The sequence below is a fragment of the Penicillium daleae genome (genome assembly GCF_028827525.1).
Source record: "Penicillium daleae strain IBT 16125 chromosome Unknown utg000004l_segment0_segment0, whole genome shotgun sequence".
NCBI lineage: Eukaryota > Fungi > Ascomycota > Eurotiomycetes > Eurotiales > Aspergillaceae > Penicillium > Penicillium daleae.
Genome location: NW_026623152.1, coordinates 1,183,823 through 1,201,304, shown reverse-complemented (window position 1 = coordinate 1,201,304; position 17,482 = coordinate 1,183,823). Strand labels below are relative to the sequence as shown.

At 52.2% G+C, this 17,482-nt stretch overlaps 7 protein-coding genes across 7 annotated transcripts; 2 read left to right on the top strand and 5 right to left on the bottom strand.

Moving 5' to 3' along the window:
* Positions 1–936: 936 nt before the first annotated feature.
* atg22-1 (putative autophagy protein Atg22) lies at positions 937–2,824 on the bottom strand (the record flags this gene model as incomplete). The annotated part of the gene is made up of 2 exons (XM_056907466.1): positions 937–2,597; positions 2,668–2,824. The coding sequence occupies 2 exons, from the start codon at positions 2,822–2,824 to the stop codon at positions 937–939; spliced, it is 1,818 nt and encodes a 605-aa protein (XP_056768193.1).
* Positions 2,825–3,647: 823 nt separating this feature from the next.
* On the top strand, positions 3,648–6,984 carry N7458_004083 (mediator of RNA polymerase II transcription subunit 14; the record flags this gene model as incomplete). The annotated part of the gene is made up of 2 exons (XM_056907465.1): positions 3,648–4,340; positions 4,411–6,984. 2 exons carry the CDS (start codon positions 3,648–3,650, stop codon positions 6,982–6,984), a joined length of 3,267 nt encoding a protein of 1,088 aa, XP_056768192.1.
* Positions 6,985–7,435: 451 nt separating this feature from the next.
* On the bottom strand, positions 7,436–9,706 carry N7458_004082 (DNA polymerase epsilon noncatalytic subunit; the record flags this gene model as incomplete). The annotated part of the gene is made up of 1 exon (XM_056907464.1): positions 7,436–9,706. The coding sequence occupies one exon, from the start codon at positions 9,704–9,706 to the stop codon at positions 7,436–7,438; it is 2,271 nt and encodes a 756-aa protein (XP_056768191.1).
* A 420-nt stretch (positions 9,707–10,126) lies between these two features.
* N7458_004081 (SHNi-TPR domain-containing protein) lies at positions 10,127–11,556 on the top strand (the record flags this gene model as incomplete). The annotated part of the gene is made up of 2 exons (XM_056907463.1): positions 10,127–11,212; positions 11,281–11,556. The coding sequence occupies 2 exons, from the start codon at positions 10,127–10,129 to the stop codon at positions 11,554–11,556; spliced, it is 1,362 nt and encodes a 453-aa protein (XP_056768190.1).
* Positions 11,557–11,934: 378 nt separating this feature from the next.
* On the bottom strand, positions 11,935–12,663 carry N7458_004080 (yippee/mis18 family protein; the record flags this gene model as incomplete). Its single annotated transcript, XM_056907462.1, has 1 exon — positions 11,935–12,663. The coding sequence occupies one exon, from the start codon at positions 12,661–12,663 to the stop codon at positions 11,935–11,937; it is 729 nt and encodes a 242-aa protein (XP_056768189.1).
* A 709-nt stretch (positions 12,664–13,372) lies between these two features.
* On the bottom strand, positions 13,373–14,293 carry N7458_004079 (ornithine decarboxylase antizyme; the record flags this gene model as incomplete). The annotated part of the gene is made up of 3 exons (XM_056907461.1): positions 13,373–13,595; positions 13,664–14,128; positions 14,181–14,293. 3 exons carry the CDS (start codon positions 14,291–14,293, stop codon positions 13,373–13,375), a joined length of 801 nt encoding a protein of 266 aa, XP_056768188.1.
* An 874-nt stretch (positions 14,294–15,167) lies between these two features.
* On the bottom strand, positions 15,168–17,254 carry N7458_004078 (cleavage polyadenylation factor subunit MPE1; the record flags this gene model as incomplete). The annotated part of the gene is made up of 4 exons (XM_056907460.1): positions 15,168–16,483; positions 16,555–16,655; positions 16,711–17,008; positions 17,083–17,254. 4 exons carry the CDS (start codon positions 17,252–17,254, stop codon positions 15,168–15,170), a joined length of 1,887 nt encoding a protein of 628 aa, XP_056768187.1.
* Between the last annotated feature and the right edge of the window lie 228 nt (positions 17,255–17,482).

Genomic DNA, 17,482 nt, shown 5'->3' with positions numbered 1-17,482 from the left:
TTGACAGGATGGTGAGGTGTCTTAATAGTCCTCCGGTTCATTCCCGAGTAATTTTTATTTTATTTTATTTTATTTTTTTTTCCATAAGTGTCTTTTCCTCGAGGCCATCGTTGTATGTCTATGAATCTGAAGCCCCAAGCCTTGGGTATTTAGAGACGTATAGCAGTTTATAGTTTCTCGATCCTTGGTCGAGGCCCTGGGGGGACGAGGCGCATGACTGCTGCTGCTATAGATAGTTAACTTGTGTTTGACTGTACACTCTCCTGTACAGGAGACGGCGGAATAAATCATACGATTGGCCCGTCACTACTTACTTTCAGAGCAGACTCCTACATCCAGTACAGAACGACAAAAAATAACTACATACCTAAACTCAAGGCAAAACAGCGGGTACCGTAGGGATAACCTTAGACCTAGCCATCCGCTACACTCCAATTTATCCCTTATGTGTGATATCTATTCTATTGTTAATTGGTTACACTACCTCCTAATACCGCCCAATCTTCCACTCGATCGACAGGTACCTCGTACATGCATGATACTTCCCGTCTCCCCGGATCGAATACGGCAATACGAGCGCAGACTATTGCTATAATTGCTTCTGGCCACGTTACCCGCGAGCTCTGCACGACGCTCGTGGGTTACACGCCGGGACCTGAGGAATTGTCAACACCGTGGCCTTTGACCCTTGGCGAAGATACTTCTTGATTGAAGAAATAGTTGATATCGTACCCTTTCTGTAGATGTATGTATATCTCGTAAATAATTCGTATTTCCAATGATGATCATAACGTTCAATAATTACAGTTCATCTGCATGCAGAAGCAACCCTCCCGATCTACTGGCTCAGCTCCGAATGCAAATTCTACACGTACACTCTCATAGTTGTCTATACTTCTCAAAGCTAGTTGAAGGTCACAAAAGCAAAATCAAAATCTACAATCCAGGCACCGCATGCACCACAGGCCCCGCTACGTCGGACGACTCCTCCGCGTCAGCGGAGAGGGCCCCGTATCCCGCTGTTTCAGATAGGCGGTCCAGTTCGGCACCGAGCTCGAGCGCATCCCGCTTGCCACGATCCACATCGACCAGCAGCATCAATGGCAGTGGGAGGAAGATGAGAATGGCCAGGAAGACAAAGGCTGGTCGAATCTGGCCGTAGCGGTCGGTAATTGCTCCGACAATGGCCGGTCCAAAGATGCTTGATCCCTTATCGGTGATCGCGTACAAAGCGTAGAAAGCTGCCTCGTAGCCCGGCGGGATGAGCTCGGCGAAGAAGCTTCGACAGTACGAGGAGAGGCCACCAATCACCAATCCATACACCGCGCCCAGCGGGAACATCTCCCAGGGCTGTTGAAGGCCAAATCCCATTCGCTGCACAGAAGGAATAAAGCCGAGAATCCCATAGATCGGAATGATCTCAAACAGAATGATGCATGCAATGATGGTCTGCGACGTCCGAAGGCCGAGCACGCCCGACACGTAGCTCCATGAGAAGGCGCCAAACACCCCGGCAACCATGACAATCACATTGATCAGTCCGAGTGCAGCGGGTTTCATGTCAAGCTCGGTTTTGGCAAACAGCACCGCCGTACCACTAACGGTGGCAATGCCGTCGCTGAGCAGGAACCATGCTACCAGAAAGATTAGAATGTCCGTCAGGCGTCGTGCGCGCATAGCTGTTTTGGCAAGGGACTTCCACGAGTAGGTCAGATATGCTGCCCATGAGTCCAAAGGCTTGCCATCGCTCGCTAGAAGTGGCGGACCTGGGCGGGCGCGAAGCCAGAATGTTGCCGGAATGGTGAAGACAAACCACCACAGCCCGATTAGGAACAGTGCCAGACGTAGGGAAAACGTGGTTTGGTGAAAGATCACCACAACAAGAATAGCCATCATCTGCAGAATCACAGCGCCGATATAGCCTATTCCTATTCCGTAGGAGGAAATCTTGGTAGACACGCGGAGCTCCACTGAGGTCATGATATCCAATCGACTCTCGGCTTCCGCTAAGCCAGAGGTAAGGAGTGGGGTGGAGGCGTCAGGTCGAGGCAGAGTTCCATTTTCGAATGTATCACCATTCTCTCTAGATGGGCTAGCAGCATCCAATGCTTCTTGGACATCCAGGCTTTTCTCCAAGACCAACGGATGGTGGCGAACAAGGACTGGTAAGAACGAGTTGAGAAGGACAAAGGACGCACCAAAGCAGGTATTCGCAACGATGGCCAGGAGTCCTCCGAGAAGATAGACTGAAGGGACTACCGCGAGGAGTAACATCGTTGCAGTGGCGCCGATAAACGCAAACGTGATTAGCAACTTCTTTCGATAGCTTCCGTGGTCAGCGGCGCCAGACATGGATATGATGAGAATCGCTTGGACCAGGACGCTGAGGGAAAAGGTATATAAGGCAAAGCTTGCCGTGTTGATCTCGGCACCAAGGAAGTAGACGATACACTGGCCAGCATCAGAGCCTTGGATATGATATCCATCAGGGTGGTCCTTCGATGGCTTCCATGTCGGCGTACAGGGGGTAGTCTTGTCGGATAGGAGAACGCCGCGGTCCCGCGCCAGCTGTTCCAGTGTAATCGGAAGAAATGAGCCTGTTCAGGATAAGTATTGAATGAGGAGACCAAGCCAGTCGAGCCGATTCATTCATTGAGTGGTACGTACCCATAGCACAGACAGGGAAGACCTCGGCTGCCCAGCCATAACAATACCAGCCCGCAAGCTCTCGCTTACTTGTTGGCCGTGGGTCATCACCGAGATAGTTTGGAAGCAGGCCCTCAGTCTCACCTGCTTCACCGTCTCCCACTTCATTCAAGCTCATCGTTGGTAGTGTAGACCTAAAGATCTAGACCCGTGGAGTTCTTGGGGCGGAGGGGAGCTTTGGTAGTTAGCGCTGGATGGTGAGGTCATGGGGCAGCATTCCGGGTATATAACCCGTAATTACCGCGTCATATCATAAACAAGGCGGGCGGAACTGCCGCTGCACAATGTAGGGGATACCAGCTCCTGACAATACCAGGCACTCAGGCAGCTACGGGCTTGGCGGTGCGTGCGCATCGCGCTTTCACCATCGCTTTGGGCGACTCGGCATTCACCACTTTTGGCATCCTCCTCTCACCTCACGATCTCGACCTCTTCTGTCCTCACGACCTTCGCAAATTTCTAACGGTCCCCGCGACAACTTTGACTCCTCCGCTGATTCCACGACTTCCTTCTCACCGTTGATACGTATCGGAGATTGTGCAGCCGTCGGCGCAATTCGAACAGCCTTCTCCTCCCCTCCTTCAGAGCGTCCAACTTTTCCCCTCGACATCTTTCACTTTCTCGGCCTTTAAACTTTGATCAAGTACCTCTCGCCCTCTTCGCCTCACGACTATCCAATTCGGACTCTGGTCGTGCGCCCGGCTCCCCTTGATTATGACCGGGGCCATTGTTTTGGACGGCCAGTGATACGCATGGCACTGGGTTAAGAAATACTTCCTTCTGACCTGGTCTTGAACCTTCATTTACCTGCTTCCAACCGGTGCCGGCTGGTTTCGAGCCTTGGAGCCCGCGGCTCAGCTGTGTCGCTCGGGTTGGTGCCGTGCAGAAGGTCCAGGAGGGGAAGGTAATCCCTGGGAGCCGAAACCCGTGCCTAACCAGACATGCCCGGCGTCATCATGGACAATGCCAATGTCGAGGGAACTCCGCGGAGGCCTGGTCTCAACGAGGCTACCAATGGTGCCCTGGGTTCTATGGGGTCTAACGAAAAGTTTGGTCAACGGCCAGCCCTCGCGAACGGGCCGGTTCATGTGAATGGCGCAGGACGTGAAGCCGACAACTCGAACCAACTTTCCAAGACGACGCAGCGGGTCGAAAAGCTTGCTCCGACACCATTCGAGATTCCTCATATCACGCAAGGTTTCTTCCCATTCGGAACACTCGTCAATCGAGCCGTGCAAAACTGTTGGAATGAGTTATCAGAATTAATTTCGGAATTGGCGACCATCCAAGTCCCCGCAGATCACTCAACTGCACCTGGCGCAATCGGCAAGTCCCCCGGGAACCAGTCTGCGCAAAACATGCACAAGAAGCTCAAGATTTTGGAATGGGGACAAGCCAAGAGAGCGGAGTTTATCAAACTTCTCGTCCTTTCAGATTGGAGCCGACAAGCGGCAGAAGTCAGTCGGCTTATTGATATCCAAGGATTCATTCGCACTCGACACCAGGCGTACACGAATGCGATGAATTTCGTGGGTGTAATGAAACAAGATCTTGTTCGAGCACAGGTGGCTAATCCGGATCTGAAAACGGCACTCGAGGTTCTCGCCAAGGGCAGGGTAACCTCTCTACCAGATGTGAGTTTTGAATTCAATGACCGGTTTTGTTTTCAAACGGAGTTAAGACATGCTAACTATTCCGTCACAGTTTGGCTACAAGCCCCCAAAACCGCTCTCTGCACGCGCAACTCTCAAAAAATTGCACAAGATCAACCGGATCATCAGTGCGAGGCTAATATTGCAAGACCAAGTACCACATGCCTTACGACAGTATCGCGTCCACGATGGCCGAGTGACCTTCACAGTAGCTGGAGAATTTGAACTTGATCTTTCCGTTGCGCAGGAGGCGAAGACCTCCCAATTCTTTTTCGTTGACATTCGATTCCTCTTCACTCCCTCTTCACCGATTCCCAAAGGCCGCATTCTCAACGAACTAGAGGTTGAGGTCAACCGAATACTTTTTAGCGATGGCCTGCTTGGATGCTTCAAGTTCCTGCATGGCTTGGTCCTCACAAACAAGGTCAACACTCTCTTTAGACAAGCTCAAGAGCTCGCACGAGGACTATGGGCGAACTTATTACGCATTGAGCTACTCCATCGCACCCTTGTCGTTCAGTACTGGCCATCGAGGGCAGGACCCAAGAGCTGGATTGAGATCGGCGTTCGAAGGGGTAGCGTTGACGCGAAGATCAAGGTCCCACACCTTAATCTTCGCTGGATGCGCGATGGCCAACAGGCAAACGGCGTTGATATCAAGTTCGATACGGACGCACTCTCCATGGAGCGCACCCTTCGAAGCGTGATCGCACTACATACATCGCATGTGCTCTCCTCTGCATACACCGTCTTGAGAAAACATCTTCTGTTTACCAATCATGTTCTCTCACTCCGGGGCCAGCTTTCCTCGTCAGAGCCCAGCGATTGTTATCTTGACCTGCAGCTGACGACCACTCGACACCTGCGGGTCTCTATCGAGCCTCAGTCTGGAACCGTCACGCTCGCCGGTACACCAAGTGTGGTGGAGCGCTCAGAGGGTGAGCGAGCTCCGGGCAAGTCAGCAGTGGAGGAGCTATTATCTCGGATCGCTCGCATTCGCTGTGCCACTGCAGCGGAGGAGATCGAATCTGGCACCAAGGCACTTGGGCTGGAGAGTGTCAATCACAGGGCAGTGGGAATTGACATTCGCAAGCTGTTCCCACCTAATACCGTCCGCTCCGCCTTCTTTACACATCAAACATGGGATCGTCGCTGGATTGCCGCCGCAACGAGCAGCATGGATGGCGACCAATGGTGGCTGGTGCAACTTCGGCCAGAGTCTCGGCGCTCAGCGCTGCCGTACACTGTTACTGAGGGCGCTTCAAGTCCCGCGTTAGCGCATGCTGTCAGCAGCACTCTGATGGGAGCGGGGCGTCGATTCGATTACACTGCGTGCGCAGAGCTAGTATACGGTCTAACCGGTATGCTCGCGATTTACGCCAATGCTCGATGCTTGACAGACTTGCCCGGTGTGCGTTTCCAACCGCCTCTGGAGAAACTACAGCTCGAATCAGACCTGCAGGTTCCCGATCTCTACATCGACTATCAACCATCCGCGCTCCCTGCAGCGTTTCAAATACCTTTACCTGCTTCGCATTTGCAGAAGGGCTCTTTCTTGGGGAACACGATTCGACTTTCGTTCGAAGGTGTCGATCGAAAAAGCAATTCGGCAGTTTTGGTGGCGCACGGTACCTTACAACGGCGCATCAAGTCACTCGGTCTTCTCATCTCGCAAGTGGATCCCGAGCTTCTCGTGCAGGACAAGGGAGGTGGTTTCTCGCTTCGCCTGGTCGTGCCAGCAGGGCAAGCTGCTGTGATCGGACTCTTCGAGCGCTTGCAACGACTTGACTGCGTGATCTATATCCTCCAAAAGCTGATCCAGAAGGGCATGGAGCCACGGTCGTTGTCTCTCTCTGGATTTACTTTCCTCTATGGCCCGGGGAAAAAGCTGCAGGCCAGATTTGGGATCGACGTCTCAGGACCTTCACTGTCGACTTACATCGATATCCCCCAGGTCCTCTCACAGACCACTCCGATCTTCCGCCTCTGCCTGAGGCTCAGCTTCGACAGCCCCAGCCCCCACCGCCGGATCCAAGAGGCCTTGGCCGTTGTGCTTAACCACCGCTTTGCGGAGGTCGGTATTGATCCTATTCTTGTCTTGATGGCCGATACGTTCCCCCTCCTTCGTAGCCTGGATCAAATCATCACGAAACCAGGCCAGTCGGAGTCCTCCTTGGTCCATTTCACCGTGCGGAGTCCCACCGTCTTCCAGATTCACTATCCCCGGTTAAGATATCGGTTCCGACTGTCCGCTCATTTGCGACATAGCCGGACTGAATGGCTACTCGAGGACGCGAACCACCCGCCTCCAGTGGAGCCTAGCCCAGTCTCGGCCGCAGTCCGAGAAAACATCTACAATGCTAGGGGTGATGGGTGGCAAGGTCTCGGAGACGGTGCCAGGGCATCTATCCAACGCATTGGAGATCTTCTTTCTAAACTGCACGAGTGTCTGGGCACTTGTCAGCCTGTCCCCGAGCCTGCTCCGGAAAGCACAAACGGGAATGCGAAACCTACCTTGAAGCCCTCGCAAGAGAAACCGGCACCGCCACCACAGGCCAAAGCCAAAACGCCCTCACCGAAGAAGAAAAAGGCGATGGGAAACAACGATGTCATCACGATTGATTAAAGCTATGCGTGGTATGAACAAGGGGTTTGTTCTCTGCGAGTGCCAACCCCGACAAGGCCTGTTGTTTTAGATCTATTGGGGGCCGATGACTGTCTGCCTGCCCTTCACGCAATGTGTTCCTAGATTTTTCAATGTGAAACGCATTATCTACGGCTGCTTCAATTAACCGTAGACACTCTAGTTGTAAATTTCTACACAGCGATTTGATTCACGCATTCCAGCCCTGACAAGCTTCCCGGCGAGTTCCCTAACGACGTTATTAGGACGATTATGGATTGCCTCGGAGATATATACTCACAAGACATCTGTATTATCAAATGCCCGACATTTCTAGTTTCATTGGCTTAATAGTTCTTAGACACCAATTGTAATTGTATGCGTAAACGCCCAACTGCAGTCTTGCCTCGTTGTATCTAGTTCAAGGTTCATCTCAACCCTTTCAAGAATAACATTAATACCGCTCCTCCTTAACCCGCCCACGATTCCTCAACACATCAAACTCAATCCACTTTACAGCTTGCACGTCACCCTGTGGTAACAATCGTCCTGGGTTCATCACATGACATCCCTCGTAAGTCATGCAGAACGGGGCGGCTTCAGCATCGGCGAGGACCAACGCCGTCGGCAGTGGATATAATTGCACTGCAGACGCATGGTCCCATAGCACGGGTCGCAATTGAAGGGGGAAGGGAGACATTGTGCCTTGGTCGAGGATTGTTTTGACTAATTTGCGAGCCATCGATGCTGCGGGTGATGTACCGTTTGATTTGGTGCCGCTGGGTTGTTCGAGTTCAGGTGCGACGGAGACGGCGTCGTTTGTGGCTTCGTCTAGTGTTTCTTGCATGGCATCGTTGGACTCATCTTCGTCTGGTCGAGTGTTAATTGCTGTGCGTCGAAGTCTACCGGAAATATCATCGCGGAAGATTGCAATGTCGTGTACTGGTCCAAACCATGAAAGACGTGCGGGATTCGACGTCCACAGTGCATCGCCTGCTGGCTCGGAGGTCTGGCTCCTGTCCAGCTCGGAATTGGCCGTGTCAAAAGCGCGGCGAATGCGAGATGTGAATAGTTCTGGAATGGGCTGTCGGGGAATGGTGGTTGCTGCACCGGTCGAGAATGAGGATGCCCATGGATCGTTGTCGCCGGGGACAAAGACAAAGGTCGAATGTTGGAGGAGCGCCGGGAAGTCGGAGAGAACCACTGCGAGTGAGTCGAAGTACTCTTTATACTCGATGCTGCCGGCTCGGCCTCCGCCGTTGATAATTGCTTTTTGCACAAAGTTGCCAATCAAGATGAATGTCTGAGGCCGCTCAGAGAGGGCAAGGTCATTATACGTGCTGAAGACCTTTCGCAGCGCATCCAGCGTTTTCATGTTGTCCAGATTGACCTCGTTCAGGATGGCAACCTTGAGTCGCGCTGTAGACTCTGTAGATTCTGGGACACCGCGTAGGCATTTCTCTTGAAGTCTCCTCATACGTGCGCCCTGCGCGCGTTCACTGCCCGTCCCTAAGAAATCTACCCATCCGAATCCACCGCTGGAGCTGACATCACCGCTGGCTTGTCGCGAGCCTGTCCCAAGGGAGATATCTCTTCGCTCACAGGGAGGCCCGCAAATCGATACTCCAACAAAATGACCTCCGATGGCTCCTCCAACTCCATGGTTACCGCCCAGGAGAGAGCCCTGGACCATTTCTTCCTCCTCATAGATACCGTCTACAAGCACAATCATCCCCGGGGCAAACCATGCGCCATCTTCAGGAATCATCCGAGCATGGCTGAGGTCCAATGCTACAGTTCCCGTCAAATCCACCAATGACAAGTCTCCAGTAGGTGAAATCGAAAGCAAGCCAAGAAGAAGATGTGAAGTGCCACTTCGTCCGAGCAAGTTAGCGATTGGAGTCAACTTGTATGACTGTTGCATTCCAAGGTTTGATGATGACCGTTGAAGGGATGGCATACCAGCAACTCCCAAAGAGCTCTGGAAAGACTCATTTCGTAGAAGGCGTTGATATACCAGGTTATAACGGTCTCTGAAAAGCGCAGATTTGCGTGATGGTGGTGGGAACAACGTGGGTTTCGACTTGAGGGCCTCAAAGTATTTCTTGTCGACGTTGTAGGTCAAGCGTGGAAGATCAAATGCGTCGACTACCTTCAGCCAGTGCCGCGGATGAAATGACAACTTTGACTCGTCTTCATCCATGTCCCCGGCTCTCATCGTGAGCGATCCTTGCGAGTGGTCATTGCTGGTGTCCATCCTCCCGGCGTCCACGCCGAGGCTGGAAGTCCTTCCAGGGCCGTCTTGAGAATTGCCTTTTCCTGCAACCACTCGCCCACCACTCATACCGCTCTCGAGTGTTTGCAGGATGACCTTCAAGGAGGCACCCTTGCCTTCTTCCACGATCACACCACCTCCAGCTCTTTTCCAGATCTTGGCCACTTCGTCTAGGGCCTTCTCTGCCAATCCTTCCTCGCGCCATCCTGAGCCACAATTCTTGCCAATGAAAACAGCGAGAGTTTGCAGTGCCGATGAGGATATTGTGAGATTGTGCTTGCGAGTGAATGTGCGGAATGCCACAGGTCGAAGAGTCGCAGGTGGAAGCAGGATAGGTAGGATGGAAGTCTTTGTAGGAGGCGCATGGCCTCGTGGCAGGCGAAATGGACGGGCAGGTGTTGCAAATGCCGGCGAGGATGAGGGAATCGGGTCTTCAGCTCCAGCTCCCATTCTGAAGCGATCTGGATGTCTCGGGGTGGACGTCGGATCCATCTTGTTGTCGGGTTCTCGCTCGAGGGAGCGGTGGTACTGCGATCGAGTGAAATGTACTAGATGCAGATGCAGCAATTGGCTATTAAATGGCGTATCAAGTAGAAATCCTCGTACAAAATGACAGCGGGGACATAATTCGAGTCGTCGGAGGTTTGGCAGACCACAAATGAAGAAAGTGGACGACGCGTGACACGCGCCGCGACCGCGCCGCAAAGTGTCAGCTTATCGCCCTATCGCTTTTCCTTGCAGCTCTTCTCAACTTTCCAACTTCGCATCTTCTCTGCTCTTCAACACCCTGCCTTGGCCTTTCTCTTAATTCTTCCTTTCTATCTCTCTTTCATCTCCTCCAGCTCTCTCTCACTTAACATACACTACGCCATGGCTGAAGCCGAACAGCCCACGACGGCCGATCAGATCGAAGCCACCACTACCGACAAGCGCGCCCAGCTGGACGATTTGATCACACGAGCTGCCGCAAAAGATGCGACCAAAGACCACAATGCTGCCTCTGAGCTCTACTCACAGGCGACTGAGCTTCAGGCTGAATTGAACGGTGAAATGTCGCCCGACAATGCCGACCTGCTCTATGCGTACGGAAAATCCCTCTACAATGTTGCTGTGAGCAAGAGTGACGTGCTGGGGTCCAAGGTGGCTGGAGAGCCCCAGGCATCTAGCAATGCCCCTACGGCGAAAGATTCGTCCGCTGCTACCGGTGGGAGCCTGGTTAAGGACGCAATCTCGAGCTCCATGAACCAGAATGCTGCTGCGCCAAAGAAAGAAGTCAGCGCACAATTAGAAGCCGCCCCATCGAAGCCCTTCTTCCAATTCACCGGCGACGAGAACTTTGTCGACTCCGAAGACGAAGATGGAGAGGAGAACGGAGAGGCCGAGGAAGAAGAAGAGGAAGAAGATGACTTTGCAAATGCTTTTGAGGTCCTCGACCTGGCGCGCATCCTCTATCTCAAGAAGCTAGAGGCTGTGGAGGAAAGCAGTACGGACAAGGGCAAAGGCAAGGGCAGGCCTGTCGATCTCCCTGCGGACCTAAAACACATCAAGGAGCGCCTCGCCGACACCTACGATCTTCAGGCCGAAATCTCACTCGAAGGAGAGAGGTTCTCCGATGCCGTGACGGACTTGCGCACAGCTCTCGACCTTCGCAATACTCTGTTCCCATTCGAGGATCCTTCCGTCGCAGAGTGCCACTACAAACTCTCGCTTGCCCTGGAATTCGCGTCGGTCCAGCAGCATGGAGAAGAGGATGACGGGCAAGAGAAGACAGTAGATGAGGAAATGCGCAGCGAGGCTACGACTCAAATGGAGAGCGCGATCGAAAGCTGCAAGGTTCGCATGGCCTCGGAGCAGAAGAAGCTGGAGGCCGACAAAGACATGGACGAAGACAAGGTGACGGCTGCGAAGCGAAAGATTTCCAACGTCAAGGAGATTATCGCGGATATGGAGCAAAGAGTAAGTGCTTTTTTCCTCTGTGAAGGCGCTTATTCGAATGCACGAGTTTACTAACCCTCATTCTGTAGCTTATCGATCTGCGCCGATCACCAGTCTCCATCGAGCAAAAGGAGCAAGAAAACGAGGCCATGCTCAAGGGCATCCTTGGGCAAATTGTCGGTCAATCGGCTACGGATCAGAAAGCTCGCCTCGACGCCGTCAGCAAAGAAGCTACTGATCTTTCATCGCTTGTCCGACGCAAGCCTGCTGCTGCCCAATCCTCGCAACAGAGCTCATCTAAGCGGCCTGCGGAGGATGGCACTGCCGATGGCGAGTCGAAGCGCGCCCGCGTTGAAGATGCTTGAAAGGTCTTCGACCTTGAATGCTTGGTTTTATTTTTCTTTTTTATTTCCCGGCGTTGGTGGAGCACCCTGGTGATACTTTACCTGATGTCCTTTTGCGCCTCACGAACCGAGACTACCTATTTGGTCTAAAAAATATTGAACCACGTCATTTGAATTTGCACTATTCATGGCCATAATAATGTGCATCGCCGACAATATTGCACTAAGAATAATAAGTATATTAAGTATTAAAGTCAACAAAGGGGTATGTATGCCACGCCGCGCAGTATGAGAAACCCAATCCAAAAGCAGGCATTAATCAAGTTAGTCATAATCATAATCATATTCCATCCTCATCGCATTAGTCTTCCTCCTCGCGAGGTCTCTTCGCCTCGTGCATCACGAAATCCCAAACATTGCAGTTGCAGGCCGTCGCTCAATCTTTCGGCTGCGACGCCTATTCGCCAACCCAGGACTCCATATCCCCGCAAACAAGTCCTCACACTCGTCTTCATCCTGACTATCAAATTCCGCATCCGCAGAATTCGAATCATCCGATGCATCTCCATAACCCACGTCAGTCCCGACCCCATCCAGACTCGATATGCCCATATCGAGAGAGGAATCCCAGCACGAGGACGAAGTAATCTTCATCGTTTCCAGTATAAACTTGCCCACCTTGTACCGCTGCGACTCTTCCTCCGCCGCGACGTATTTCCACCCTAGCACGCTCCCGCAGAATGCGCAGCTCACATCGCTCACTGTGTGTGCGCCTGTCACCAGCTGTCTCGGCACGGGGTGCTGGAGTACCGTGTTGGGCAGGGATGCCGTTGGTGAGGAAGATCCACTAACGGATACTGCGCTGGCGACGGGTTCAGCGGATACGAGGTATGCACGGCCGTGGCGGCCTGTGAAGCCTTTGCTGATGATTTGGGATGTTAGGCAGAGGTGGGCGCTACAGCCGGTGCAGCGAAGGTAGGAGAGGTGTCCGTCTAGGTACTTCTCAGTCGAGGTGGGGGAGGAGCCCGAGCTGGACTGGGGAGACCGAGTTGTGGTCTGCTTGCTGGGGAAGGAGGGGATGAGGAACTTGGGGAAGAGGAGAGAGCGTCTGGATGTTTCTTTGGACATGGTTTTCGAGAACCCTGGGTTCAGTCTTGTAGACCGAGGAGAGGGGAGGGAGAAGCTAGGGATGGAGGGGTGTGTTTATAGTTTTATACATCGGAAAGTGCTGAGGTCACCAGGTTTATCTTATCGGCGGGGAAAGATACATCCACCGATGGATGATCTCATGATAACAGACTAGGCCATAGGGTCCGAGTTATATGATATTACATTATATTTAGACGAGTCCACAGGCGAGTCGTATGAATGGGCTACATGGATATTCGACTTGGGTGTAAATTACACATCAAAGATGAAAGGAATAAGTTCTCAACGAGAGGAACCCGAGGCTGAAAACAGGGCGGGATATACCTCTACAGAACAAACCACAGAGAATATCAAGACTCAACAAGGGATCCGCGCAAATTATCCGCTTCATTTGATCAGACTGTCGCTGGAAACAACAATTATTAATCGCAAGAGAAGAAAAAAAAAACATCCACTGGTTAACGACGAGCGTAGCCCTGAATTGCGCACTAGACGTGACCGTGGCACAATCATCCGCATTTGATGCTCGAACTCAACTACATTCCAGATGCAGTAACAAAAAGAAAACAAAAAAGAGAGACAGAAGAGAAGAGAAGAAAAAGAAGAAAAAAAGATATCCCTCCAAAGGGCAACCTCAGCATGAAGACTATGGAATATGATCATATCCTCGACCCGGGAAGCCCGTCGACTACACTTCAGCAACCAAGAAAAGCCATTCCGTGCTTAGTGCTGGTCCTGCTGCGCCGGATGTCCCCTTGATCCACGGATCCAGGGTAGTCAGATTGAACCCGCACCATCCGAGGCTGCGGACAAGCTCCATCTCATCGGCATGCTGGGAGCGCCGGACGCAGGCGACGATCTGCGAGCAATCGAAGGCGTCGGTTCCCGCCAGTTCGAAAAGTGCAATTAGACTGCCCCAGAGATATATCTGTTAGTGACCAAGCAAGCAAACATATCATAACAAAGGGTGATTTCTTACCCAGATTTCAGGCCGTGCCCGATGGTGCCGTCCTCGAGAAAGACGAACAGGGTGCGCTCGTCGCCCTCGCCCACTACGAAGCCACGGTATATTGCGTCGCCGCTGTAGTCCCACACCTCGATCCATTTCTGGATCGATCCTTGGTGGTCCCCGATACGGTGTTGACTGTGCTGTTGACTTGGCTGAGTCTGTTGGAACGTACCCATTCCCAGTGACTCCTGTCCGACGTCGATCCTCTCACCAAGGAAGGTCGCGGATAGTGTGTCACAGAAGAGCCTCTCACACTCTTCCGGAATGGTGTGCGTCGCCTCCCCCTTGGCTTTAGACTCGGGCCAGTTGTTCCCTGTCCAGCTGAGTGTTCCGCTGGACGCGGAATACTCGAGGGGAGGTCTTGAGGTGGTTGTTTTAGACCCTGAGGGGACCTCAGGGATACCACTGTGCTCCTTTATGAGAGAGAAGACGGGACTGTTAGCGGGAAGAGATGACGAGAAGAAAGTGATGTTGATGATGTCTTGACTCACCGGCGCCCAGAGTAGTGTAGTAGTGGAAGCCGTGGACCTTGGTGCTGCAAGACTCGACGGTGTAGCAGCTGGCGGTGACCGTCGACTCCTGAGCGAGAAACCGCGACATTTGATTGTAATTACTACTGTGATTACTCATGTATTTCGCCATGGCTGATTTCGTCGTCGTGGATGATGGGAGAGTGGTCTTGGAAGAGTTCGGAATGAGAAGACTGAGATTTGGATTCGATTCCGAAATTGAGTTCGATTGCGGAGACGAGGCTTGAATTGTAGGATGTGGAGTGGAACATGTACGATGGTATGGAGGATGAGGGTGAGGAAGTGGAGAGGGAGGAGGAAAGTCGAATGAATAATCGAGGGGGTTTCTCCCCAGTCACCTGATTCTGGCCTCACCGTTTCCAGCGATTGGGCACTGGCCGACCCGTGCCCTGTGCTTACTCTCTGGAACTTTACGTTTGTGTCTTGGCTTTGTATTTGGTTTCTGTGTCTCAGTGCCTTTGTTAAACTCCTATATTTGGCTCTAGGACGTCGTTTTTCAAGATGGATCGAGACAGTTCTCGGATCTACAGATGTAAATGTAAAAAAGCAATCTGGTTGCATTGGAACTATCTCCCTAAAATAATAGATTGATAAATTTCCTAGAAGCGAAGCCACACTCGAAGTTGACGAAACGCGGAATGGGAAAGGTATTCAATGATAAGTGAGGCTATTCTTCTAGAAATACATGACATGAATGATCCTGGAAATGCAATCCTCCCCGCCGAGGCCATGCATGATGTAGACGAAAGAAATATAGAAGTAGCGGAGGCCATATGCAAAGGGGACGAACGAAAGCAGGAAAAACGGCAAGCCAGATCGCTGGAAAGACAACAAGGTAAAAGGGCGTATACATCAAGAGAAAAGAAAAAGAAAAGCACCACCCAGAGTTCCCCATAAACGCCAGGTTGCCAGGGAAACCCATCAGACGGCCGCCATCATGATCATCACAACTCGCGATAGTCACTCGGTCGCACCCGACGATTCCTCGCCTGGTGTCGTTGAGGGTTCACCGGCTGTCGGAAATACGGCGAGTCCTCCTCACGGGAGTACGGCCCGCTAAAGGTAGTTCGTTGCTGATTGGCAAAGTTGTTCATCGCTGGGTTCTGGAAGCCGGGGTTCTGGTTGGGCATTGCGCCACCCATTCCACCCATGGGAAACATCATCGACGGATCGTTGAACATGTTCGGAAAACCATTGTTCTGGTTGCCATACATGTTGCCCTGCATTTGGGGGAAGGGCATGTTCATCGGGTTCCAGCCGGGTCCCATCGCATTCGGGAACCCGTTCGGCATGCCCATCGGGTTCATGAAGGGCATGGCGTCGTTGCCGAAACCGCCGTTTGGAAAGGAAGGCATCATGTTGCTAAAGTCTCCAAAGGGCATTTGCGGATTGAACGGCATCGTTGGGTTAGGGAGGTTAGCCGGGGCTTCTTTGGGATTGCTAGCCGTGGTGGAGACGGTGGTAGGAACGGTGCTAGCACCGGCCATTTCGGGTTGGTCCTCCTCACTTTTCTGCTTTTTGGACACATTAACGGACTCGGCAATGTCCGTCTTCTCTGGTTCGTCCTCAGCAGGCCTCTTCTTAGATTGAGTGGATGCGTCATCTCCTTGCTGGGATGGAGAACGCTCCTTCAATTCCGTATCCTTGGAGAAATCCTGCTCAGCAGCAGCGGTGCCGTTCACTGATAGTCCATTCTGTGCCGTGGAAATGGTGGGTTGCTTTTCCTTCTCTTTTTTAGCCTCGGCCTTTTCTGCCTCGTAAGCTTTGATTTTGGAAGCTGTCTCGTCATCAGGCGTAAGGTTATCAAGTAAGACCCCCTCCGTAGAGCAACCAGGGCAGACAAAGTCACTTTCAATCAAGGCATTGGAGATACAATCATTGCAATATGTCCTGTGACAACATGGGGTCTGTGTAGGTTCTAAGAACATCCTCTTGTCAATCGGGCATTCCAGACCTCGAGCCTGCAGCACCTTGCTCTCCTCTGCTGCGGCAGCCTCGGCCGCGGCCGCTGCCGAAGCCTTCGCTTTTTCTTGGTATAACTCCCATGCTGCTTTATCTGGCCGTGCAACGACAAAGTCTCCATCGGCATTCACCATGACTCCCGTGTTCCTTGAGTCATCGTTGGACCCGTCTGGTGCTAAGGAGTCGGGTTTCTCGACCTTGGTCTGCAATGATCGGGGGATACCTGTGGATCGCTTGACCCTATATTTGCCGTCGAATTTGGGGTCGTTGTTCGTCGGGCATGCTTGAATCCAGTGACCTAGTCGCAAATAATTAGTGATGAGCCTGAGAAGTACATAACGGTATGGACAGGGATTCAATAAAACATACCTTTCTCTCGGCAACGGTAGCATAGATACCCCGGTGGAGGAGGGTGATCAGGAACGTTGACAGGTTTTCCTCTGCCACGGCCGAACGGAACGGGTGTCGCACTAGGTTAGATCGTCAGCATGGGTCATCTTGCCGTAATCCAGGGTAGAAACTCACTTGGCCATCTCTTGTTGCTGCTCCTTCCACTGGCTAGCTTGCAAATTGAAGAGCGCATTAATCTTCTCCTCTTCTGTCTGCGCATTGTTAAGCTCCAGCACATTGTTGGTCACTGATCCTCCCATCCCCGGCACAGCTCGATTGGTCGACGGTTCGGTGCGGGAGGCGTTGCGAGCATTGACGGGCATTTTACCAGAGACATATCGAGCGGCACCACCCTTGCCGGGGCGCGCGGCGGGGAGTCGACGAGCAATGACGGAGGTGGACCGGGGGATAATAGTGGTATCGTCATCGTATTCTATGGCTGGTGGTTAGATTTGATATTCAAGGTCTCGCGCAGTTTGAACTGGACTGGTCTTTTGTGTCACCTACCTTCTCCCGTATCCTCGACGTAAATTTCCAGCTCAAAGTCAGACCCATCGCCCAATCTACTCTGGTTGATGATCTCACGCTTGAGTTCAAAGACGGAAATACCAGTGCCATCGAAAGTGACCCGCGAGGGCTCTTTCTGGGACTTGAATTTGAAATGAACTGACGATGACATTGTATTGAAATATGTGTGCGAACGCAAGCAAGGAGACGGAGAACAAAAGGGAAAACTTCCAGGGACTGATTTCTTAGATTCAGATCGAACCCTTGGGCCTAGAAAGAGTAACTCTCAATCCCAGAGGCACAAGTTGAGAGAGGAGGGAGAGTCAAAAGGAGCAAGAGAAGTACGGGGGGATCGAAGAGGGGGGGGGGAATACTGCCAAGGGAGAAGAGGGCAAGGTAA